The sequence below is a fragment of the Mustelus asterias genome, chromosome 6 (genome assembly GCF_964213995.1).
Source record: "Mustelus asterias chromosome 6, sMusAst1.hap1.1, whole genome shotgun sequence".
Classification (NCBI taxonomy): Eukaryota; Metazoa; Chordata; class Chondrichthyes; order Carcharhiniformes; family Triakidae; genus Mustelus; species Mustelus asterias.
Window position 1 is genome coordinate 74536524 of NC_135806.1, and position 27338 is coordinate 74563861.

Consider the following 27338-nt stretch of genomic DNA (forward strand, 5'->3'; position numbering starts at 1 on the left):
GTACAATATTTTTTACTTTGATTTTATAATGGGATACCCAAAATTGTGCACCATAGTCAAAGTCTAACAATTGCTGTATACATATTTATCGCTCGTGATTTCAGTCCACACACATTTATAAAATCCAATTTTTTATCATTTTAATGGCTTTACCTACCTGTTCATGCACCTGCAAAGAATTAAACCCTATAATATCCATTCATCCAACAGCATCCATCTATTTTCAATAGTTAAAATAAAAATCATGCTGAAATGAATCAAGTGAGCTGTAAAGGAACTTGCATTTAAGTAAAAAAAAACTTTACTGAATTAGTGCCAAGTTATGATTTGCAAACTAATAATAACACTTACATACTGAAGGAAAAACTTTTAAGCTTCCTTTGCAGATATGAATGCCTACTGTTACCCTATGAGCATAACAACGTTAACTGGTAATTTATGTTGTTTGATTGAAAGGGAAAGCAAGAACTTACAAGGTAACTAACATCACAGTACAAGAACCCAAAAATAGTTTTAAATGAAACTGCGGGATGTTTTAAATTCAGCACAAGTATTTCAACTAGAAATTTCAATTAGATCAATAGAGGGATATTTATTACATTTGCTTGATAATATTTCAGGATTTTAATTAGGCAAGCTTTTTAAAAGATTTCCAGATCATTACTGTTATCAAGTTCAATTGCATCTTCTGGATCTAATGCTGGCTTCTCCATGTGAACTTCTTCTGTGTCCTCAACAGAAGCCAAAGCATCATTTGTGTCACTGGCAAAAGTCTCTCGTGAAGCATCATCATCCACTTGCAGGTTCAGCTCCTTAATAGCTTGTTTCATCTTTTTCCCAATTATGTGTCGTCTCCTTTTTTTGGCTGCTTTTTTGCAATTATATTCTCTCTGATTTTCATCATAAAAGATTTCCTGTTGATTGAAAGCAAGAGATTTTTTTCTGACTTGGATACTTTAGTTTGTTATCTATAAAAGTAAGTATGGGCAGATCATACATTTTCTGACATATTTTGAGATCTTAACCCACAAATCAACAGAGGAATACATAGGAGGACAAAGGCAGAAAATGGAGCTTGAGCAGGTTTCAGAGAGTTAGGAAGGAGCATAATCACGGAGATTTAAACAGGAAGATAAGACTATGTCATTATACAATTGTTTTAAGAGGCCCTCTAGTGGCCTTATCTGAGTAGCCATTCTACACATGAAAGCTTGAACAGCAGTGTCACTGTAACAACACATCCATCACACAGAATTATAAAGGAAATATGGCATAAACAGCCATTCTGCTCCACCAGTCCATGCTGGCATTTAAGCCCACTTGAACATCTTATCTTTCCTCATCTAAATCTACCAATGTAACCATCCATTCCTTTCTTTCTGACACACTGTCCAGCTTCTCCCTTAAATATATCAGTACTATTTGCTTCAACCACCCCTAGAGTAAAGCATTTCACATTCACACCACTCTTTGGATAAAGATCTTTCTCCTGAATTCCCTCTTAGATTTCTTGGTAACTCTCTTATATTGTTGGTCTTTAGTTATACTCTTCCCTACAAGTGGAAATGCTTTGTATTCACTGTCAAATCTTTAACTGTTTTAAAACATTAGGTCACCTCTCAGCCTTTATTTTTTTCAAGAGACACAACCTGTCCATCCTTCCCTGATATTTATACCCACTAATTTCTGGTCATCATCCTGGTAAATATTTTTTGGACTCTCTCCAGTGCCTCTATTCAGCCAAACTGCAGGCAATATTCCAAGTGTGATCTAACCAAGGTTTGATACAGGTCTAGCAGAACTTCCCTATGTTTCAATTCTGTTCCTCTAGAAATAAGGTTAAATTGACTCTATTTATGGTCTTGCTGACAAACCTTTAGTGAATAGTTTATTTGCCAAGATCCCCATGTTACTCTACCCTGTGTAGACTTGCACCTTCCAAGGAACAAGTGACCTCCCGTGTTCTTCCTGTCAAAATGCACTACCTTAGTATCCGTGAACTACATTTGCCAATTATTTGCTCATTCTGCACGTTTATTAAACGTTCCCCTGCAATTTATTGCAATCACTCACCAGTATTGATTTTACAATCAACTTGGTGCCATCCACAAATTCAAAAATGGTATTTATGATTACAAAATCGTGAACATTAGTTGCCCTAGAACAGACCCTTGTGGAGCACCACTCCCTACCTTCTGTCAGTCTGGATAATGTTACTCCCACATTCTGCTTTCCATCTTGAAGCTAGCAGGCAATCCATCTGCCACTTCCGGACTTCATATTCGCACCTCTATTCATTAGTTTATGCATGTTACCAAAGGCTCTTTGAAAATCTAGATAAATTACATCTACTACATCATCTACTCTTACTGTACCAACCTTGTTGAATTTTTGGAGAAGGTAAGATTTTCCCTTTTGAAATCCTTCCTGACTACATTTTTATTTTCTAGATGTTCTTTTATGCTCTCCTTTAGAGCTTCCATTAGTTTCCTTAACCAATGTTAAGAGTTTTGATGCAAGGTCACAACCCAAAATAGAATATTTCTCCCTTCACAGTTGTTGCTAGACCTGCTGAGTATTTCCAGTAGTTTCTATTTTAGATTTCCAGCATCCACAGTATTTTGTTGACAGTCTATAGTTACCTGGACATATTGTATTCTCTTTCTAAAATATGAGAATTACATTTGCTATGCAGGTCTTCTCACACCAGAGAAATTATTAAATGCGTAGTAATACCTCTGTTCTCTCTTCACTAGATTTTAAAATGTATGGATTCAATCTAAATCGGACCAGGGATTTTATCCTGATGTTGATTATTTTATTCACTGTATCCCCATTTTTTAAATGTTTAAATGCACTTATCTCATTACTCATTCCACCATTTAATGTCATGTCTACCTATTCTATTGCCCTGGCAAATACCGAAGCAAAATAACTATTTACTCCTTCTACCATCTCGCTTTCATTACCTGGGGCATTAGCCTGTTGATCCCCTAATTGCCCTATTCTTATCAGAACCTTTTTGCAAAAATTGATATGTCTGTGCAGTATTTTACTATTCCAATTTATGTTATTTGGTTAATTTGATAATTCCTTTGCCTTCCAATTGGCTTTTTTACTTCTCTCCTAATCTCTTCATATTCTCTCATATCTTGCATGCCTCTGCTAAATATCGCACTCTCATTTCCTTCTCTTTGAACAGTATGTTTTGTCTGTATAGCGCGCAAACAATACTTTTCACTATGTTAATACATGTGACAATAATAAATCAGATCAAAAAATTTATTTATACCTCTTTCCCAACCCTCAATTGCTCCCTTATGTCTTAATTCAACTATAAAAAGTCACTTGTTTCCTTTTAGTAGAATATATTTTTCCTGCACTCTGCTGAAAACCATGTTAAATGTTTCCCATTGTTGATCTACACTGTTGTTTGTCAATCTTGCTAGTCATTTTGTTTCCCAGGTTCAATGCTCAGTCCCTCAAAAATCAGCTTTTTCCCAATTTAATCATAGTTACGTCCTTCCCTTTCATTTTAAAAAACACATTATGGTCACCTCATTGTCCCTCTATTTTCATTTTTCTTGTATGTATTCTCAATTACCAAACCCAATTCACTACCTTCCCGAAGGCCTTTTTCATATTGGATTCTAAAAGGAGTCCCGTTACACATTTAAGGAACTCCATTCCCTCATCTTCTTTATCCAACAATTTTATCCTATTAGGATAGTTGAAATTCCCCATGATTCCCTAATTTGTCTCCATTTTCATTCCTCCACCGTCCTTCCATTATTAGGTGTTAAACAGTGTCAGAGGACCTCCCTCTCAATTTCTCTCAAGTCCTGGCACCCAACTCCCAAACAATCACACCTTCCCTTTCCTGAACCCATGTTTTGTACTTTTAAAAAAAAAAGTTATGCATCATGATCAGCATTGGCTTGGAGGGCCGAAGGGACTGTTCCCGTGCTGTACTTTTCTTTGTTCTCTTTTGGGAAAAGACTGTACTCTGGACAAAGCCGTCCGGAAATTCCTCCCCCATCCTTACGTGTCAGAGTCTCTCCAACTCGCACTCCAGCTCAAATGACTGAGCTGGAAAGATCTGAGATGGAGACATCTCCTACAGACACATTTGCTCCAGACCACACATTAAACATTCCAATGTAACGACCAGCAGTAGAATCACCGTGATTTGTCCTGTCCATAGCACAGGAACTCTGAAGCAAATGTGGTGTTCCCACTGTTGCTTCAACAAAGATTGGTCAACTTGAGTGATCAAACTCGATCACTACAGATTATTTACAAAATGTATGGCGAATGATTGTTTCGTTTTACACATGTGGCCCTACTGTTTCTATCAATGCGACACAGTAGCACAGTGGTTAGCACTGCTGCCTCAGTGCCAGGGACCTCAGTTTTGGGTGACTGTGTGTGGACTTTGAACATTCTCCCCACGTCTGTGTGGGTTTCCTCCAGGTGCTCTGATTTCCTCCCTCAGTCTAAATATGCAGGTTAGATAGATTGGCCATGATAAGTTACCCCAAGATCCATAGATTAGTGGGATTAGCAGGGTAAATAGATGGGGTTACGCGGATAGCGCCGGACTAAGATGCTCGGTCAGAGTCAGCACAGACTTGATGGGTCGAATGGCCTCCTTCTGCACTGGAGGGATTCTACAAATGTCTAGAATATTTTAAGCAAAAAAGTGCTCTTAAAATGATGATTAAATTCTTTACTCGAAGTAGTGTTTGAATGCTAACCTTTATCTGGTCTTGGGTGATGCTTGGTGTGTTCTTCAATAATTGCAAATAAACTCCACCAGGTGTTCTTCTACGACTGCCATCCTGAGAAGAAAAAAAGATATTGAAGGACAGATACGTTCATGCAGAAAAACCCTCTCTCTGCCTCTGGGTCTTTGCTTATTCACCACTAACTCATTACCCCTCCCTCTCCAAAGAACAAAGAATACAGCACAGGAACAGGCCCTACGGCCCTCCAAGCCTGCGCCGCTCATCTGCCATTCGTTTGTATCCCTCTATTCCCAGTCTGTTCATGTGGCTATCTAGATAAGTCTTAAACGATCCCAGCGTGTCCGCCTCAATCACCTTGCTTGGCAGCGCATTCCAGACCCCCACCACCCTCTGTGTAAAATACATCCCCCTGACATCTGTGTTGAACCTTGCCCCACTCACCTTGAACCCGTGACCCCTCGTGTTCGTCACCTCCAACCTGGGAAAAAGCTTCCCACTGTTCACTCTATCTATGCCCTTCATAATTTTATACACCTCTATTAGGTCGCCCCTCATCCTCCATCTTTCCAGGGAGAACAACCCCAGTTACCGAATCTCTCCTCATAGCTAATACCCTCCATACCAGGCAACATCCTGGTAAACCTTTTCTGCACTCTCTCCAAAGCCTCCATGTCCTTCTGGTAGTGTGGCGACCAGAACTGAACGCAGTATTCCAAATGTGGCCTAACCAACATTCTATACAGCTGCAACATCATATGCCAACTTTTATATTCTATGCCCCGTCCAATAAAGGCAAGCATGCCATATGCCTTCTTGACCACCCTCTCCACCTGTGCTGCCACCTTTAAGGATCTGTGGACTTGTACACCCAGGTCCCTCTGTGTGTCTATACTCCTGATGGTTCTGACATTTATTGTATAGCTCCCCCTTACATTAGATCTACCGAAATGCATCACTTCGCATTTATCTGGATTAAATTCCATCTGCCATTTCTCTGCCCAATGTTCCAGCCTATCTATATCCTGCTGTATTCTCTGACAATGTTCATCACTATCCGCAACTCCAGCAATCTTTGTGTTGTCCGCAAACTTACTGATCACACCAGCTATATCTTCCTCCAAATCATTTATATATATCACAAACAGCAGAGGTCCCAGTACAGAGCCCTGCGGAACACCACTTGTCACAGACCTCCAACCGGAAAAAGACCCCTCCACTGCTACCCTCTGTCTTCTATGGCTAAGCCAGTTCTCCACCCATCTAGCTAGCTCACCTTTTATCCCGTGAGATTTAACCTTTTGCAGCAGCCTGCCATGAGGGACCTTGTCAAACGCTTCACTAAAATCCGTACAGATGACATCCATGGCCCTTCCCTCGTCAATCGTTTTTGTCACCTCCTCGAAAAACTCAACCAAATTTGTGAGGCATGATCTCCCTCGTACAAAGCCATGCTGTCTATTGCTAATGAGATTATTCAGCTCTAAATGCGCATATATCCTATCTCCAAGAATCTTCTCCAACAATTTCCCTACCATGGACGTCAAGCTCAACGGCCTATAATTACCCGGTTTATCCTTGCTACCCTTCTTAAATAACGGGACCACATTCGCTATCCTCCAATCCTCTGGGACCTCACCTGTGTCCAGTGAAGAGACAAAGATTTCTGTTAGAGGTCCAGCAATTTCATCTCTTGCCTCCCTCTGGAGTCTGGGATAGATGCTATCCAGCCCTGGGGATTTGTCTGTCTTAATGTTTCCTAAAAAACCCAACACTTCCTCCCTTGTGATTGAGATTTTTTCTAACGGGTAAACACATCTCTCTGAGACACGACCAGTCAACATGTCCCTCTCCTTTGTGAATACTGATGCAAAGTATTCATTTAGGATCTCTCCTACTTCCTTTGGTTCTAAGCATAATTCCCCTCCTTTGTCCCGGAGAGGTCTGATTCTTTCCCTAACAACCTTTTTGTTCCTAACGTATGTATAAAATGCCTTAGGATTTTCCCTAATCCTGTCTGCCAAGGACGTTTCGTGACCCCTTTTTGCCCTTCTAACTCCTTGTTTGAGTTCTTTTCTACTTTCCCTGTATTCCTCCAGTGCTCCATCTGTTTTTAGCTGCCTGGACCTCATGTATGCCTCTTTTTTCTTTTTGATTAGACCCACAATTTCACTGGTTATCCACGGCTATCGAATCCTACCTTTCCTATCCTTCCTCTTTACAGGCACATGCCTGTCCTGCAGTCCTATCAACTGCTCCTTAAAAGACTCCCACATGCCAGATGTGGATTTACCCTCGAACAGCCTCTCCCAATCAACAGCCACCAAATCCTGCCTAATCCAGCTGTAGTTAGCCTTCCCCCAATTCAGCACCTTACCCATAGGACAACACTCATCTTTTTCCATTACTATCCTAAAGTTTACAGAATTGTGGTCACTATTTGCCACATGTTCCCCTACTGAAACTTTGATGACCTGACCGGGCTCATTCCCCAGTACTAGGTCCAGTATAGCCCCCTCTCTAGTTGGACTGTCAACATATTGTTCCAAAGAACCTTCCTGTACGCATTTTATATAAATTCTTCCCCGTCCAGGCCCCCAGCGATTTCCATTCTATACAAGGGAAATTAAAGTCTCCCACTACAACCCTATTTTTTCTGCACCTGTCCAGAATCTCCTTACATATCTGTTTCTCAACTTCCCGTGGGCTGTTGGGAGGCCTGTAGTATACCCCCAGCATAGTGACTGCACCCTTCCTGTTTCTGAGCTCCACCCACAGTGACTCGTTACCTGACCCTTCCGAATTGTCCACCCTCTGTACCGCTGTAATATGCTCCCTAATCAGCATTGCTACTCCCCCACCTCTCCTAGCCTCTTCTCTGTCTCGCCTAAAACACTTATACCCCGGAATATTCAGCTGCCAGTCCTGTCTTTCTTTTAACCAAGTCTCCGTCACTGCAACCACATCCAAGTTCCGCGTAAGCATTCAGGCTCTAAGCTAGCCTGTCTTGCCCATGACGCTCCTTGCATTGAAGCAGATGCACTCCAGACCCACTGAGGTCATCCTCCCCCAGAATGCTCTTCCTCTTGGACAGCCTTGTCTTGGCCCCAACCTCGTCCCCAGCCTCTATGCTTATTGACCTATTGTTCTGATCCCCACCCCCCTGCCACATTAGTTTAAACCCACGCGAACCAGACTAGCAAAACTCCCAGCTAGGATATTCGTGCCCCTCCAGTTTAGGTGTAACCCGTCCTTCTTGTACAGGTGCCATCCTCTCTTGAAGACTTCCCAGTGATCCACAAATTTGAAACCCTCCCTCCTGCACCAGTCCTTTAGCGACGCGTACTGTTAGACTCTGCTTTTTATTTTTGCCTCTGTAGATCTGTCGTCTCAGACATTTGCACTTTTGATGTAACCTTTTTCTTTTCATCTCCTGTGACGTGTATTTCTATCCCCTGGATATCCTCATGGACACTCACCCAAAACGAAGACCTGCAGCTTTAAACCTTCAAAGGTCACAGAAACAATCCCCCCCTCCCCAGTACAAAGCCACAATGCACCTTTCAAGCATTATTATTAGATTAAAGCTCCCCTCACAGAACATTTCAAATACTCAAAACCAGGAGATGCCACCCATTTTGTTGCAAAGCATAACTGCCTAATTCCACTTTGCCCACACTTTCTTTAAAAACAAAACTCATCAGGAATTTGGAATATCTTCGATAGCTTTGTGAATTCAGTGGCATCACTTACTCCAATAAGCAAGCTGAGGACCTTACTTCTATGACAGTTGACTCAATTGCCCTGAATCTACTTGCAAGATAGTGCAATTATGGAAGCCTCATGACCTGAACCACTATCAATATCTTCTGCATGTCTATTTCTTCAGACTCTTCAATTTACTAAGTGCAATGCCACAAATCAGCTAACAGAAAACACAACTATAAATGTAAACCAGCACCCTATATTTCACAAATTAGAGTGCAATATCTTAGAAGGTCTGTTTGCAAAAAGTCTTTGTAAAGAGTCATCCTTATTAAGGAGCTCCCCCAATATAAAATGAAGCAGCTTCAACTCATGATTAGCTAATTTTCTCATCTCATACATTTGGCACCTCACACGAGACGTTTTAGAATAATGATCAGTTTTTGAGGATATCCTTTATGTACATTCGAGTATTAAGTTAACTCTCCAATCAGCATAATAATCATTTCTGAACCTAACCAATGGAATGATGAAATCTGATCATTCATGCTCAGCTAATCCAATTGCTATAATTACCTCTCCATGACTATGTTGACTCCTTGCTGGAATGTGGTCCCCTGGGTACCAAATTCTGAAGCACCTTGCCCAATTATTCAGGAGATTTGACAGTGTTGCCAAGTTATTCCTTACAGAAAGCATCACAATCAAGCCCATTTCTCTCCTCGCTCAGGTGTTCACACATGTTCAACAGCACCCTTGAAGGGAACACCAATCATCTTTCCTCTTCCTAATCCTGGGAGTGGTGCAGTGGCCAATTATAGCAATCATTAGCTCAGCCAAGATTGGCTAATGGAGCAGAGTGGGGATTGAGCTTCGGAATTTCCTAATGTAAATGGTTCAGTTACTCAATGGACAAAACTGTAAAGTTGTGCGTTTATTCTTTAAGGAATAGAAAAAGTATGACTTACAACAATCATGAGTCCACCGTTTTGTTCTACCTCAGCCGTCTGAATAAGCAGTTCTATTGCTTTCTTCCGTCCAATGGTTTTCACAACCCTATGAATTAGATCCGTTTTTGGTTCTCGGAGCCTGAATAATTGAATTTCAAATTTTAGTAAGTTTTCTACAACACATTTTTACAGCTTCATCGTTAGCAGCTAATTTTCACTAGCTCACCCCACCTCACTCCCCAAAGCTGTATCGCCTTAAGGTCAAAACATTTGTGGAGTATGTTTTTTTTAAAAAAAGTCATTTACTGTGGAAAATGCGCCCCAAGTCAATGTATACAAGCTCCATGTTCCCATATTATACCACAAACTTGATTCAAGTATCATGATATCCTGGGCTATTACATTTTGTTCAGTCTTACAATACTGTATATAAAACCCATTACTGTACTTGTGCATCTCCAAGCAACTAAACACGAGACTTGACCACATATCTAGGTTAACACTCCAATGCAGTGCTAAGAGGCAGTGTTCTGTTGGAGGTAGAATCATAGAATCCTACAGTGCAAAAGGCAGCCATTCAGCCCATCAAGTCTGCGTTGACCACAATCCCACCCTGGCCCTATCCCCAAAACCCCATGCATTTACTCTAGCTAGTCCCCTTGACACCGAGGGACAATTTAACATGGCCAATCCACCTAATCCGCACATCTTTGGACTTTGGGAGGAAACTGGAACACGCAGAGGAAACTCACGCAGACACGGGGAAGAATGTGCAACCTCCACACAGACCGTGACCCAGGAATCTAACCCAGGTCCCTAGCGCTGAGAGGCAGCAATGCTAATCACTGTGCCACCCATATCTATTAAATGAGAGATTACATAGAGATCCCCATCTGTGGATGTAAAAGATTCCACTCTTCTGTTGGAAGAGGTGAATTCTCCATCATGTTTTGGACAATATCTATTCCTCAATCAACATCAGCAAAATAGATTTTTTTGGTAATTACCACATTGCTGTGGGAGTTTGACGTGTGCTAATTAGCTGCTACATTTCTGACATTACAATTGTGACTGCACTTCAAAAGCATTTCATTGGTTGTCAAATACTTTTGGGTTGTCCTGAAATTAAGAAAAACACTACATAAATTTAAACTTTTTTTTTAGTAATCTACACAAGTAGAGTTTTTGTTTACACATTGTGGTCACTCTGCTTAAAACCTAGAGAACTTGACTGAAGATTGGTCAAGGCTTGGAGATCTTTGCTAAGACACTGGTACACTGTTTTCCTTGATTTTATTATTAAGTTCCAAATAATTGGACCAGTTGATCAATCAACAATGCCTGTTTCAATATTGTCTGACATAGCGGATTGAAATTGCCAATGTGCTGCTGTTTGGTATTTCATCTTGGGCCCGATTTGGTCTTTCCCCTCTGAAAAAAACTATTCACCTCTCCAACAAGGAATAGTCACAAGGGTGAGTTTACTTCATTGAAGTACATGTATAAAACAAATGGAAAAGTACATCCCTTAGTGGGAAAACTTTTAAGATATCCGAATAGTTCTACATTTCAATTTAGAGATTCAGTGTAGTGTAGATTATCGAGAGCTGAAAAGTTTAATATCTTTATTTCGTGGTGGCTGGTTAGCCTAATTTTTCACAGAGGGAAGAGTAGTCTAATCAATATTGGAGTTCATCTGATTAAACATTCATATACTTATGTTCGTATTATATTCTAATATTCGCATACTTCTGTTTGTATCATTTTCCATCGTTCGATTGGCTCAAGACTGATATATATCCAAACTCCAAACATTCGCCTTGGTAACAATACAGCACTGGTTTATTTTGTTGTAGTTCCGAATTGCATTATTCCAAAATGTGCACTCTTCAAAGATGAGGGAGTCTTGGTCAATATTAATCTCTCAACCATTGTTGAAACATTTATTTCATTGCTCTTTATGGGATCTTGCTGTGTTGCCTACATCACAATGGTGACTGCAGTTTGAAAAGTACTTCCTTGGCTGAGGTTGGGAAGGGTGCAATAAATGTAACTTCTCTTATTCTGCAGATTTTTCATTTCACATTTAAATAAATTAAAAACCACACTATTGGTAAATGCTCATAAAAGTGCATCAAGTTGCGGCATTCAGGCAAAGCTAGAGGATTTCAGGTAGTCTTGATGCAAACAAAGTAATTGTCCATCACTACATCTGAACCACTTCATACCCTTTGACCTAAACTCCTTTCGTTACTCTGCATTATATATTTCGCCATTTCGGTGAAGTGCCGAGGGGTGTTTTATTCTGTCAAGCTTTTAGGATAAGTAGATTCATATATGGAGAATTTCTTGAGTATGCCTGCAGCAATATGTCCCAGAAGTAACAAGAGGCCTACCATATTAGATAATGAGCAAAGTATCAGTTTATTGATGCATTTTGTTTTTTTAATTCATTCATGGGACATGGGCGTCACTGGCTGGCCAGTATTTAGTGCCCATCCCTCGTTGCCCATGAGAAGGTGCTGGTGAGCATGAACATTTACCTGTCTGAATGCAACTGTGTTAGACAGTGGTTGAAAGGGAGAAATAACATCTATTAAAGGTTCTACATGACATCAATGGGATGAGACAGATTGTCCACAGCAAACTGGACAAACCTGTTAATGGGTAAAACAGAAGAGGAAACTGTTCAAAAAAAGAATTTGTGCCGCAGAATCAGTTTGTACACCAAGGGGCATGAGAAACTAAAAAAAAAGTATGTGACTTTTTTTAAAAAGTAGCACAAATAATGGGAAGAAAACAGAGAACTGTAAAGAAAGACAGAGCTTCAAAATGGGAGTTTGAAAAGAAACTTATAAAAGAGATATCAAAATGAATTAGGAAAAAAGTGACCACAGGAGCAATGTGGATAACTGATAGTGCTGTCTGTGTGGAGTTTGCACATTCTCCTCGTGTCTGCATGGGTTTCCTCCGGGTGCTCCGGTTTCCTCCCACAGTCCAAAGATGTGCGGGTTAGGTTGATTGGCCATGCTAAAATTTCCCCTTAGTGTCCTGGAATGCGTAGATTAGAGGGATTAGCGGGTAAAATATGTAGGGATATGGGGGTAGGGCCTGGGTGGGATTGTGGCCGGTGCAGACTTGATGGGCCGAATGGCCTCTTTCTGTACTGTAGGGTTTCTATGATATAAATGAAAATAAGTTGTGGATATGCTGGATAATTACGTTAGTATTTATGGTAGAGGAATAGGTCAGCCTGACAGATGCTCCAAGGAAACCAATATTGAGTCAGGAACTTAAACCAAGTTAACAAACTCTGTACGTCACCCCATTATTTAATGTCAGGAACCAGGGAATTATAGACCAGTTGGCTTAAAGATCTGTTGTTTTGGAATTAATTGAGTTTTTAAATTGAGGGCCGGCTTGGCGCAAGTTAGAACACGGACAGAGTTTTGGATGAGCACAAGTTTATTTTGGATCTGGTATTGTGTAACGAGGTAGGTAGAATTAAGGATCTTATTGTGAAGGACCCTCTTGGGTCTAGTGACCACAATATGGTCGAATTTCTGATTCAGATGGAAGAGGAGAAAGTTTGGTCCCAAACCAGTGTCCTCTGTTTGAACAGAGGGAAATATGATAGGATGAGGGATGAATTGGCTAAGGTAGACTGGGAGAGCAGGCTGGCAGGTAGGATAGCTGAGGAACAGTGGAGGATTTTTAAGGAGATCCTTTTCAGTTCTCAGCAAAAATATATTCCAGCAAAAAACAAGGATTGTAAGAAAAGGGAGAACCAGCCGTGGATAACGAAGGAAATAAAGGAGAGTATTAAAATAAAAACAGCTGCGTACAGAGTGGCCAAAAATAGTGGAGAAACAAGTGATTGGGAAAAATTTAAGAAACAACAAAGAGAGACTAAGAAAGCGATAAAGAAAGGAAGGATAGACTATGAAGCTCGGCTAGCAATTAATATAAAAAATGATAGTAAAAGTTTTTATAAATATATAAAAAGGAATAGAGTGGCTAGAGTGAATGTTGGACCCTTGGAGGACGAGAGGGGGGAGTTAATAGTGGGAAATGAGGATATGGCTGAGTCTTTAAATAAGTTTTTTGTGTCGGTCTTCACGGTGGAGGACACAAATAGTTTGCCAAATATTAACGATAGAGGGTTGGCAGCAGGAGAAATACTTAATACAATTAATGTTACCAGAGAGGCAGTGCTGGGTAGACTAATGGGACTGAAGGTGGACAAGTCCCCGGGTCCGGATGGAATGCATCCCAGGGTATTGAAAGAAATGTCAGAGGTAATAGTGGATGCGTTAGTGATTATTTATCAAAACTCGTTGCATTCTGGGGTAGTGCCGGTTGATTGAAAACGGCTAATGTTACGCCGCTGTTTAAAAAAGGAAGGAGACAAAAGGCGGGTAACTATAGGCCGGTCAGCTTAACGTCTGTAGTAGGGAAAATGCTGGAATCCATTATTAAAGAGGAGATAGCAGGGCATCTGGATAGAAATGGTTCGATCAATCAGACGCAGCATGGATTCATGAGGGGAAAGTCGTGCTTGACGAACATGTTGGATTTTTATGAAGATGTGACTAGGGCGGTTGATGGAGGAGAACCGGTGGATGCGGTGTTTTTGGATTTCCAAAAGGCGTTTGATAAGGTGCCCCATAAAAGGCTACTGAAGAAGATTAGGGCACACGGAGTTGGGGGTAGTGTGTTAAAGTGGATTGGGGACTGGCTATCCGACAGGAAGCAAAGAGTCGGAATAAATGGGTGTTTTTCCGGTTGGAGGAAGGTAACTAGTGGCGTGCCGCAGGGATCGGTACTCGGGCCGCAACTATTTACCATTTATATAGATGATCTGGAGGAGGGGACGGAGTGTAGGGTAACGAAGTTTGCAGACGACACAAAGATAAGTGGAAAAGTGAATCGTGTGGAGGACGGAGAAGATCTGCAGAGAGATTTGGACAGGCTGAGTGAGTGGGCGAGGATATGGCAAATGGAGTATAACGTTGAGAAATGCGAGGTTATACACTTTGGAGGAAATAATAACAAATGGGATTACTATCTCAATGGAAACAAATTAAAACATGCTACCGTGCAAAGGGACCTGGGGGTCCTTGTGCATGAGACGCAAAAGCCCAGTCTGCAGGTACAACAGGTGATCAAGAAGGCAAATGGGATGTTGGCCTATATTGCGAAGGGGATAGAATATAAAAGCAGGGATGTCTTGATGCACCTGTACAGGGCATTGGTGAGGCCGCAGCTGGAATACTGTGTGCAGTATTGGTCCCCTTATATGAGGAAGGATATATTGGCATTGGAGGGAGTGCAGAGAAGGTTCACCAGGTTGATACCGGAGATGAGGGGTTTGGATTATGAGGAGAGGCTGAGGAGATTGGGTTTGTACTCGTTGGAGTTTAGAAGGATGAGGGGGGATCTTATGGAGACTTATAAGATAATGCGGGGGCTGGATAGGGTGGAGGCGGAGAGATTCTTTCCACTTAGTAAGGAAGTTAAAACTAGAGGACACAGCCTCAAAATAAAGGGGGGTCGGTTTAAGACAGAGTTGAGGAGGAACTTCTTCTCCCAGAGGGTGGTGAATCTCTGGAATTCTCTGCCCACTGAGGTGGTGGAGGCTACCTCGCTGAATATGTTTAAAGCGCGGATGGATGGATTCCTGATCGGTAAGGGAATTAAGGGTTATGGGGATCAGGCGGGTAAGTGGTACTGATCCACGTCAGATCAGCCATGATCTTATTGAATGGCGGGGCAGGCTCGAGGGGCTAGATGGCCTACTCCTGCTCCTATTTCTTATGTTCTTATGTTCTTTAGAGGGGAGAATGTGAGGTGACAGCCAGGACTGTACTAGAATAGCCGATTCTAGAAACAAGAAAGGCAAAAATGAGAATTGAAACAGCAGATGAGCTGATGCAAGTATGAAGTCAGACGATGTCATTATGGTGGAAACAGGCTGCCATAGTGAAGGCACATGTGACCAGAAGCTCGAATCTGGGTTAAATGTGTCATATCTAACACCAAGATTGCGAGCAGTCTGGTTTAGTCTCACAATAGTCGCCGAGTGAGGGATGGAGCTGGTAGCTAGGGAACGAAATTTGGAACAGGGACCAAAAACAATGGCTTAAATCTTCCCAATATTTAATAAGAAATTTCTAATACAAGATGTCAGATAAGTAGTCTGATAATTTAGCAGTGTCAGGAAAATCTGTATAAATGCTAATAAACTCTACCTTTACCACAAACTTGTCTAATCTCTGCATTTTATAATCTACCACTTCACAGCCGAAGGCCTATACACAACTCCCACTACATTCTTTCCCATTTCTTAATTCTACCCATTACGTCTCCATTCCCTGCTTCTTTCTTGTTGTACCTTCTTTTACCACTGAAATGATTTAATATTAAGACTACTTCTCCCATGCCATTTTCCTTACTTCTAACCTACATATTTAGTCCCCAGTTCTGTCTTGCAGTCACGTCTCAGTAGTAACTGCAATCTCCTACTGTCCCAGTTGAATTTGATTTCTAGTTAGTTATTGACTTAAATCTAATGGAGTCACTGTACTGCAAATTTGTGATAGTACCTGTTTGCAACAATGGCTTTGCATCAGACTGAGTAGTCAAAACACATCATGCCCCAAGGCACAGAATTCAGTGCCCATGTACTGGTTAAGTGTGTTACTACTACCAAAGAGACAAAAGCAAGTTCTCTCCTTGAAAATTTGAAAGTTTAAGGGAAAAAAGTAGATTGAAATATTCACAAACAGCACAAGTTGCATAGAAACAAGGCTCTTGTGTATCGTTTATAGCTATAATGCAGTTGCGTTCAAAGCTAAAGAGGCAATACCCTCAAGGTAGTTTCAAATGGTCCAATTATAGTTTAAATTGGATCAAGTACTCCTGTGTTACGCTACAGTTTAAGTTGACATAGTCATAATTTGCATTTATGACATTCCCTGGAACGAGAGCCTGAAAACATACACTGTCCTTCCTACTTCTGTTTGTATTGAAAGCGTTGTCACTATGGCAAGAAAGGCATGCAATCACATTTAAGTCACATGGGGCAGGATGAAAATTAGAAGGGCCATCACATGCCTCCCAGCAGCTGGCTCAAGAGCAGCAGTATCATAAATGTCCAAGGTCATACATTTTTTCAACCCAATGGCTATATTGTGGCAGAGTTGGTGATTTGACTTATGGCACAGGTGACATATTAAGTCCAGATATTTCTTCCATAAAGGAAAACAAAAATTAAGATTAATTATATTTTAATAGATGACTTCACTGGCTGCTTGGAGATAGATAGATCTCTCACTTTGCCTGTTCTTTAAGCAACTTTTGTCAAAGAACAACAAAAAAGGAAAATGAACAGATCGTAGTTTGATGATTACTTCACAGCTGGGTACACTACAAAGACTCAGAAGAAGCAAATTTGCTGAGACTCACACAAAGCCAGTTCAAACAGTAGATGGCACATTCCACTACCTCTACAGCAAAATTATCACTCATCATATGCTAGATAATCTGTATTGCACACAACTGTAAATCACATACTGACCTGTAAGCTATTTCATTTGAAATCTTATCTGGAGTATCATCTTCTGTAATATCATTTTTTCCCTCATAGTTCATTTCGAGCCTTTCCCCCAGCCTCTCCTTAACTGGCCTTTTGCGCTTGAGGTTGCTTTGATTACACTCTTCCTGGCTTTTGCTTTTCTTTCCATCTTGTACATATTCATCTAATTCTGCTTCTAATTTATTCATTTCCTCCTCCTCCTCTTCCACACGTTGCTTTGCCATCATTTTCTTTGCCAGTACATAATTATAAGTCTCAGACTGCCGCGAATTCATGGTGACGTTGCCTTCCATTTCCAAAATCCCCAGTTCCGTGGCCACAGCATCTTGATTTTGCTCCTGCAACACAGTGCCCCAAACATTGTTAATTTTGCGACCGCCAGCTTTGACAGAATGTCCAGTCCCTGTAAAACCATCGCCAACTGGACCAAAGGGTATGACTGGAGATTTTAAAGGTAGATTATTTCCAACGTGTGAACACTTCTGACGTTTCCTTCGCCACAAGAGTCTTTCCTCTTCATCAGAGTCATGATCACTGTCTTCACTCGAGTTGTCAGATGCTGCGGTTCGGTAGTGACTATTCAAAGCAAATACAGATGGAGGAGCCTGCGCATTATTTTGTGCGTTAAAGGGTGTAGCAGAGAAGTTGGGGATCGCAGCTTGCTGGTTCTATAAAAGAAACACAATACAGTTAATAAGTACAGATATCACAATTAGCAGAGTAAAAATATTATTGCTTTGGAACATAATCAGTCACACAAACCCACCCCACCCAAAACCAACTGGAGTGTTCCAAAATTATTTCACTTATAAATTCCTAGACCCACAATCATAATGCACTTTGCCTATGGAACTTTCCACTCATTGTGCAATCCAACAATCACACAAAAATGCTTCATGAATATTTGTACTTGAAATGCAAAGTCCAAGGTAAAGATCTCACCATAAATAACACTTTTTTGCCCCAAAGTGTAACTCAAAGAATTTAGTATGTAGAGTGTCAGAAACAACTTGCATTTATATGGTGCCTTTAAAGTAATACATCAAGGCATTTCAGTCAAAATTTAACACAAGCTGTACAAGGAAAAATTGGGAGAGAGATACCAAAAACTTGTTCAAAGAGGCATCTTTATTTAAAAGCAGAGGGGGAAAGAGAGGGGTAATGAGTTAAGAGATTTAGAGTAGATTCTAGAACTTATTGCCTAAGCAACTAAAGACACAGCCAATGTCGAGCAACAAAACCAACAGGCCAGAATTGGAGGAGCTCAGAGATCTTGGGAGGGCCATAAGCAGATTACAGAAATAAATCGGGACACGACCATGGAAGGATTTGAAAAAGAGATGAGAAATTAAAAAGGTCATGGTGTTGCCAGACTAGGAGACAACCTAGGGCAACAAACATGGGTTGAAAGGTAAATGGGACTTCCCAAATTAGTATGTGGGGAGAATAGTTTTGGATATACCCTGACAGCTCGACATCACCACTACCTCTCAACTCCCACACTGTCTCTAAATTGTCATACTGCTTATCCAACATCCAATATAGGATGAGCAGGAATTTCCAAATATTGGAAAGACTGAAGACATTATCTTCCATCCCCTGCAACGAACTCAGTCCTCTAGCCACCAAATCCAAACCTCTCCATTGCAACGGCCTGAAAGTGAATCAGACTGTTAATAACCATGACGTTGTATTTGACCATGAGACAAGTTTCTGACCACATATCCATGCCATGTGCCATCACAAAGACTGTACATTTCCACCTCCATGTCACCAAATTATAACCATCTCAACTCATCGGCTGCTGAAATGCTAATCAATGCCTTTGTTACCTCTAGACTTGACTATTTCAATACCCTCCTGGCCCACCTCCCATGTTTTATGCTGAGTTAACTTGGATCATCCAAAACGCTGCTGTCAGTCCTAACTTGCACAAAGTTCCATTTAATCATCAACCCTGAGCTCATTGACCTACACTGACACTTGCTTAAGAACAAAAGAAATAGGAGCAGGAGTAGGCCATCTAGCCCCTCGAGCCTGCCCTGCCATTCAATAAGATCATGGCTGATCTGAAGCGGATCAGTTCCACTTACCTGTCTGATCCCTATAACCCCTAATTCCCTTACCAATCAGGAATCCATCTATCCGTGATTTAAACATATTCAACGAGGTAGCCTCCAGCACTTCAGTGGGCAGAGAATTCCAGTGATTCACCACCCTCTGAGACAAGAAGTTCCTCCTCAACTCTGTCCTAAACTGACCCCCCTTTATTTTGAGGCTGTGCCATCTAGTTCTAGCTTCCTTTCCAAGTGGAAAGGATCTCTACACCTCTACCCTATCCAGCCCCTTCATTATCTTATAGGTCTCTATAAAGATCCCCCCTCAGCCTTCTAAATTCCAACGAGTACAAACCCAATCTGCTCAGTCTCTCCTCATAATCAACACCCCTCATCTCTGGTATCAACCTGGTGAACCTTCTCTGCACTCCCTCCAAGGCCAATATATCCTTCCGCAAATAAGGGAACCAATACTGCACACAGTATTCCAGCTGCGGCCTCACCAATGCCCTGTACAGATGCAGCAAGACATCTCTGCTTTTATATTCTATCCCCCTTGCGATATAGGCCAACATCCCATTTGCCTTCTTGATCACTTGTTGCACCTGCAGACTGGGTTTTTGCGTCTCATGCACAAGGACCCCCAGGTCCCTTTGCACAGTAGCATGTTGTAATTTTTTTCCATTTAGATAATAATCCAATTTGCTATTATTTCTTCCAAAGTGAATAACCTCGCATTTGTCAACGTTATACTCCATCTGCCAGATCCTCGCCCACTTACTCAGCCTGTCCAAATCTCTCTGCAGACCTTCTACGCCCTCCACACGATTCACTTTTCCACTTATCTTTGTGTCGTCTGCAAACTTTGTTACCCTAGACTCAGTCCCCTCCTCCAGATCGTCTATATAAATGGTAAATAGTTGAGGCCCCAGTACCGATCCCTGCGGCACGTCACTAGTTACCATCTGCCAACCAGAAAAGCACCCATTTATTCCGACTCTCTGCTTCCTGTCGGATAGCCAATCCCCAATCCACGCTAACACCCTACCCCCAACTCCGTGTGACCCAATCTTCTTCAGCAACCTTTTGTGAGGCACCTTCTCAAGCGCCTTTTGGAAATCCAAAAACACCGCATCCACCGGTTCCCCTCCGTCAACCGCACTAGTCACATCTTCATAAAAATCCAACAAGGTCGTCAAACACAACTTTCCCCTCATGAATCCATGCTGCGTTTGCTTAATCAAAACATTCTTATCCAGATGGCCTGCTATTTCTTCTTTAACGATGGATTCCAACATTTTCCCAACTACAGACGTTAAGCTAACCGGCCTGTAGTTACCCGCCTTTTGTCTATTTCCTTTTTTAAACAGCGGTGTAACATTAGCCATTTTCCAATCCGCCGGCACTACCCCAGAATCCAACGAATTTTGATAAATAACCACTAACGCATCCGCTATTACCTCTGACATTTCTTTCAGTACCCTGGGATGCATTCCATCCGGGCCTGGGGACTTGTCCACCTTCAGTCCCGTTAGTCTACCAAGCACTGCCTCCCTGGTAACATTAATTGTATTGAGGTGAGGTCCCAGAGGATAGCTAATGTGGTCCCGTTATTTAAGAAGGGTAGGAAGGATAACCCGGGTAATTATAGGCCGGTGAGCTTGACGTCCGTGGTGGGGAAGTTGTTGGAGAAGATTCTTAGAGATAGGATGTATGCGCATTTAGAAAGGAATAAACTCATTAACGATAGTCAGCATGGTTTTGGCGAGAGGGAGGTCATGCCTCACTAACCTGGTGGAGTTTTTGAAGAAGTGACCAGAATGGGTGACGAGGGAAGGGCCGTGGATGTCGTCTATATGGACTTTAGGAAAGCGTTTGACAAAGTCCCTCATGGTAGGCTGGTGCAAAAGGTTGTATCTCATGGGATAAAGGGGGAGGTGGCTAGATGGGTGGAGAACTGGCTTGGTCACAGAAGACAGAGGTTGGTAATGGAAGGGTCTTTTTCCGGCTGGAGCCCTGTGACTAGTGGTGTTCCGCAGGGCTCTGTATTGGGACCTCTGCTGTTTGTGATTTATATAAACGATCTGGAAGAAGGTGTAACTGGGGTGATCAGTAAGTTTGCGGACGACACAAAATTGGCAGGACTTGCAGATAGTGAGGAGCATTGTCAGAGGCTACAGAAGGATATAGATAGGCTGGAAATTTGGGCAAAGAAATGGCAGATGGAGTTCAATCCTGATAAATGCGAAGTGATGCATTTTGGTAGAAATAACGTAGGGAGGAGCTATACGATAAATGGCAGAACCATAAAGGGTGTAGATACGCAGAGGGACCTGGGTGTGCAAGTCCACAGATCCTTGAAGGTGACGTCACAGGTGGAGAAGGTGGTGAAGAAGGCATATGGCATGCTTGCCTTTAAAGGACGGGGCATAGAGTATAAAAGTTGGGGTCTGATGTTGCAGATGTATAGAACGTTGGTTCAGCCGCATTTGGAATACTGCATCCAGTTCTGGTCGCCACACTACCAGAAGGACGTGGAGGCTTTGGAGAGAGTACAGAGGAGGTTTATCAGGATGTTGCCTGGTATGGAGGGGCTTAGTTATGAGGAGAGATTGGGTAAACTGGGGTTGTTCTCCCTGGAAAGACGGAGGATATGGGGAGACTTAATAGAGGTGTATAAAATTATGAAAGGCATAGATAGGGTGAACGGTGGGAAGCTTTTCCCCAGGTCGGTGGTGACGTTCACGAGGGGTCATAGGTTCAAGGTGAAGGGGGGGGGGGGGGAGAGGTTTAACACAGATATCAGAAGGACATATTTTACACAGAGGGTGGCGGGGGCCTGGAATGCACTGCCAGGCAAGCTGGTGGAGGCGGCGGACACACTGGGAACGTTTAAGACTTATCTAGATAGCCACATGAACGGAGTGGGAATGGAGGGATACAAAAGAATGGTCTAGTTTGGACCAGGGAGCGGCACAGGCTTGGAGGGCCGAAGGGCCTGTTCCTGTGCTGTATTGTTCTTTGAGTACCTCTCCTCCTACCAACCCTTTATTGTTCATATTCGGTAAACTATTTGTGTCTTCCACTGTGAAGACCGACACAAAAATAATTTAAAGTTTCAGCCATTTCCTCATTTCCCACTATTAAACCCCCCTCTTGTCCTCCAAGGGTCCAACATTCACTCTTGCCACTCTATTCCTTTTTATATATTTGTAAAAGCTTTTACTATCATTTTTTATATTTAGAGCTCACCTAGCTTCATAACCTATCTTTCCTTTCTTTATCGCTTCCTTAGTTGTTCTTTGTTGTTTCTTAAAGTTTTCCCAATCTTCCGATTCTCCACTATTTTTGGCCACTCTGTACGCATCGGTCTTTAATTTAATACTCTCCTTAATTTCCTTCGTTATCCACGGCTGGTTATCCCTTTTCTTACAGTCCTTCTTTATCACCGGAATATATTGTTGCTGAGTATTGAAAAAGATCTCCTTAAAAATCCTCCACTGTTCCTCAGCTGTCCTACCTACCAGTCTGCTCTCCCAGTCCACCTTAGCCAATTCAGCCCTCATCCTATCGTACTTCCCTCTGTTCAAACAGAGGACACTATGGGGCCCTACTTTCTCCTCTTCCATTTGTACCAGAAATTCGACCATATTGTGATCACTTGACCCAAGAGGGTCCTTCACAAGAACATCCTTAATTCTACCTACCTCGTTACACATTACCAGATCTAAGATAACTCATTCCTTCGTCGGTTCTGTAACATACTGTTCAAGGTAACTATCCCGACAGCATTCTTAGAACTCTTCCTCCATCCCACCCCTCCCAACTTGAGTCAGCCAATCAATATGCAGGTTGAAATCCCCCATGATTATTGCCGTTCTGTTTTTGCACGCATCCATTATTTGCTTGTCTATAGCCCTCCCCACCTCAACATTATTATTTGGGGGCCTATAGACCACGCCTACTAGTGTCTTTCTCCCCCTGCTATTCCTTATCTCTACCCATAACGATTCCACGTTTTGTTCCTTAGAGCCTATGTCATCCCTCACTACTACCCCGATATTATCTTTTATTAACAGAGCTACCCCACCACCTTTTCCTTCCTGTCTATTCTTCCTAAATGCCTGATACCCCTGGATATTCATCTCCCAGTCCTGGTCTTCCTGCAGCCACGTTTCTGTAATGGCCACTAGATCATACACATTTGTGCTGATTTACACCATCAACTCATTAACTTTGTTCCGAATGCTTTGTGCATTCAGACCAAGTGTCTTTATTCCAGCTTTTATCTGGACCCAATTTGATGGAACGCTATCAACCTCTCTCGCGCCCTCTACTCCTTTAACTACTTGAATGTCCTCATTCACTTGCACTCGCTCCCTCTCCTCTACCATTGATTTCGTAATTCCTCTTACCTCTGCACCCTCCCCCCCATAAATTAGTTTAAAGCCCTATCTACAGCCCTAGTGATACGATTCGCTCGGACTCTGGTCCCAGCACGGTTCAAACGGTTTCCATCCCACCTATACAGGTCCCATCTGCCCAAATACTGGTGCCAATGCCCCATGAATTCGAACCCATTCCTCCCACACCAATCCTTGAGCCACGCATTCGTCTCCTTAATCCTATTAACCCTGCGCCAATTCGCGCGTGGCTCAGGTAGTAATCCAAAGATTACCACCTTGTTGGTTCTGCTTTTTAAATTTGTTCCCTAGCTCTTCGTACTCCCTGTGCAGATCCTTAGTTCCTGTTTTGTCTATGTCATTGGCACCTACATGGACCACGACAACTGGATTTTCACCCTCCCACTCCAAATTCCTCTGCAGCCCAGATGATACATCCTGGACCCGAGCACCAGACAGGCAACACAACCTACAGTATTCCTTATCCTGGTCACAGAGAACAGTGTCTATGCCCTTTACTACACTATCCCCAATTACTACTACATTTCTCTTTGATTTCTCAATCAAAGGCAAAGCCTCAATTTTAAAATTCTCATCCATGCTTTCAAATCCCTCCAAGGTCTCATCCCTCCTCATCTCTAAACTCCTTCAACACGACAATCATGAAATTTCTCATTTTTTTCCAATTGGATCTCTTGAGCAGCCCCACTCTACTATTGGAAGCTCAAGCTCTTGAAAAAATGAGACCATTAGCTATTGTGGCCCCTAATCTCTAGGATTTCCATCTAAAGCCTCTTCATTTCCCTTAAGATACAACCAAGCTTCTGATAAATTGTCCTATTAGATTTTGTGGCATTGGTATCAGAAATACCTAAGAACATTTTTACCATAATAAAGGAGATATGGACTGGCACTGTTCAACTTTTACAACATTTAAGAGTTACTGTAAATGGTGTTGCAACATTTATAAATTGACATTCTGCTTCGACTTTCCATGTTGGTTTTGACCTTCCAATGCCACATTAGTGATGACATCACGACACCATGTCAGTGGTATTCATACAGGGACATCAACATTCAGTGACATCCATACATGTGCATCGATGTCCAGTTGCTGTTCAATGCACTTTTGCAGTACTTGATGTTTTGATTTTCAAAATTCTTCTTAAAAATTTAGAGTTGCACAAAAGAAATTCACGAGGAGAGAACATAGAAATCATAGAAACCCTACAGTGCAGAAGGAGGCCATTCGGCCCATCGAGTCTGCACCGACCACAATCCCACCCAGGCCCTACCCCCACATATTTACCCGCTAATCCCTCTAACCTATGCATCTCAGGACTCTAAGGGGCAATTTTTAACCTGGCCAATCAACCTTACCCGCACATCTTTGGACTGTGGGAGGAAACGGGAGCACCCGGAGGAAACCCATGCAGACACGAGGAGAATGTGCAAACTCCACACAGACAGTGACCCGAGCCGGGAATCGAACCCGGGACCCTGGAGCTGTGAAGCAGCAGTGCTAACCACTGTGCTACCGTGCCGCCCTGATGTCAGATGAGCATAATAACAAATGAAAAGAATTGAAAGGGCTGAGAGAGATGGCAAAGAACGAGAGCTACATGAAGATCAGATCTCATCTTCCAACTAGGCACAGTCTTCTGGATTTAATGTTGAGTTCAACAGCTTCAGACCATTACTCTATCCTCCATTTTCCACTCCTAGGGCCAGGCTGTATCTGGTTCTCGTGCTTTGCTTTCGTCATTAACACCTACCCTGGGTCAAAGCTTTCTTCATATTACAATTTCCAGGCTCTGTGCCTTTTTTGCATGACATTTGTAATTTAACCTTCTCTATCCTCTAACTTATCCCTGACCCTCCCCTTTGTTAACAGCATAAAATCCATCTAATTTCTGCCTCTCCAGTTCCAAAGAGCCATACTGTATTTAAAACATTAACTTTGTTTCTCTCTTTGCAGATGCTGGTGGACTTGGAGATATTCCAGCATTTTTTGTTTTTATTTCAGATCGCCAGCATCTGGAGTATTTTGCTTATATTCCATTATATGGATTATTTTTAGACTGATCCCTGTAAGAGATAGTAGAGGTACTGTTAAAGCAGTCAGAGCTACAAATATCTGCAAGAGCACTTGGCCTACATATTTGAAGTATAATAAACATAGCCTGAAGAACAGAGATAAAAGACTGAAAGAGTAGAAAAGGCAGTTGTGCATAGATGTAGCTCAAGACAGACAAATAGAAGAATTGGACCCTTTTCCTCTAAACATTAGAGCGCTCAGGTGAGGCATAACCTTCATAGCAGATTAATTTCCAAGTCTGATCAACTTGACAAGACTTTGTGATTGAAACAGGGTACATTAATCACTTGCTAATGTAATATGGTTGACCAGCCATGTAAAATACAAATGTTGGAAATAAAAACGAAATGTTATAAATACTCAATAGGGCAGGCATCATCTATGGAGAAAGAAACAGAGTTAACAATTCAGGTCGGAGACCATTTTATGCATTAATGCATAAAAATACTGTGAGCGAGTGTATGGCAAAACTTGTTTAAAACTATTCTGAAGATGATCAGGGGAATTATCCCTGGTATCCCAGCTAATATTTGTTTAATCAACATCGCAAAAACAGACATCACATTGTTGTTCACGGGAGTGTGTTCAAAACTGATGGTTTCTTGTATTACAACAGCGACTACACTTGAAATGAACCTTATTGGCTATAAAGCACTTTGATGCACACCGTGGTCATGAAAACACTACAGGGGCACGGTCTTACTGGCCATTCACACCCTGCTGCCATTGCAAGTGAGGATTGAGAATTTGGCACTCAGCCAAATCGCCATTCACTTCAATAGGACCAGAAATCCCACCAGCGTGAACGGCCAGAAGATTCCACCTGTACATCAATGCAAGCTTTTTTTTCCAGGCCTGAAACATGCAGAGATTATTGTTGCAGGACTTGTAGCCTCCCTTACAACTTGAAACTGCAGTCACATTACAGGAGGCAATTCCAGAGCATATGAGTTCAAGTCCTTGGCCTGAAACGTTAACTTTGTTTCTCTGTCTACAGGCCTACTGAATATTTCAAGCATTTTTGTTTTTAGTTATTATTGAAGGCGATTAAATTTGGAAGGTGTTCAGGAGGAAAGCAGAGATCTGAGAAGATTTTAGGGCTGCAGGAGGTTAGGCAGATGGAGAGGCCACAAAGGGATGTGAGAACAGAGACGCCAATTTTAAAACTGAAGTTCTGCTGGACTCGGAGCGAGGTAAGAGTTAGAATGCAGATAACAAAGGGTCTCAGTGTTAGATCCGACAATGCAGCACTCTCTCAGGTCTGCATTAACACGTGGGCTCAAAGAAAGAGAAAGAAAGCAGCTGCAAAGAATACAAATCAGATCCCATTATTAAATATCTACTTTAGGAGAGAGAGAGAATAGCATTTTTTTAAATTAAAGTGTGCCATGTTTAGAGTGTGTTTCCATTCAGCAATTTCTTTACAGAAATGCAATAAAACAGGAGGAGTAATTTCAGCCTCTGGGTTGAGGATGGGGACAGGGGACAGTTTTGTTCCATTAAACCCACAACAGCAGCAGCAATGTGAGCGGCCGCTCTGTGTCTCCCACCCCCAGCCACCGCCTCACATCGGCTCAGGCCTCTCCTTCTTCCCCAGCACCCCCCACACAACCTTCATTACCTGCGGCTCGGCGCCGGTTGTCATCTCGGAATCGGACGCTGAGTCCAGAACCTCACCGTCTTCCAACGAGGCCGCCATTGCTGCAGCAGATCCTGATCTCGGAAGGAGCGCGCGGCACTTCCGGCGGCCGGCCCGGCCCGGCCCGCCTGCCCTACCGCCTCT

The 27338-nt window shown here is 42.2% G+C and overlaps 1 protein-coding gene across 1 annotated transcript; it reads right to left on the reverse strand.

Annotated features, from left to right (window-relative positions):
* Nucleotides 1-27338, reverse strand: phax (phosphorylated adaptor for RNA export). Its single transcript, XM_078214570.1, has 5 exons — nt 27177-27338; nt 16980-17665; nt 9419-9539; nt 4758-4841; nt 1-914 (listed from the first exon to the last, which is right to left on the reverse strand). The coding sequence occupies exons 1-5, from the start codon at nt 27252-27254 to the stop codon at nt 642-644; spliced, it is 1242 nt and encodes a 413-aa protein (XP_078070696.1). The 5' UTR covers nt 27255-27338; the 3' UTR covers nt 1-641.

Bases quoted from the DNA above. Each gene is read 5' to 3' on its own strand.
- phax (XM_078214570.1), bottom strand. From the start codon at position 27,254: ATGGCGGCCTCGTTGGAAGACGGTGAGGTTCTGGACTCAGCGTCCGAT. The intron at 17,666-27,176 runs GTAATGAAGGTT...TTTCTTTTATAG, and splicing joins CAACCGGCGCCGAGCCGCAG to AACCAGCAAGCTGCGATCCC. The intron at 915-4,757 runs GTTAGCATTCAA...TTCAATCAACAG, and splicing joins TCACCCAAGACCAGATAAAG to GAAATCTTTTATGATGAAAA.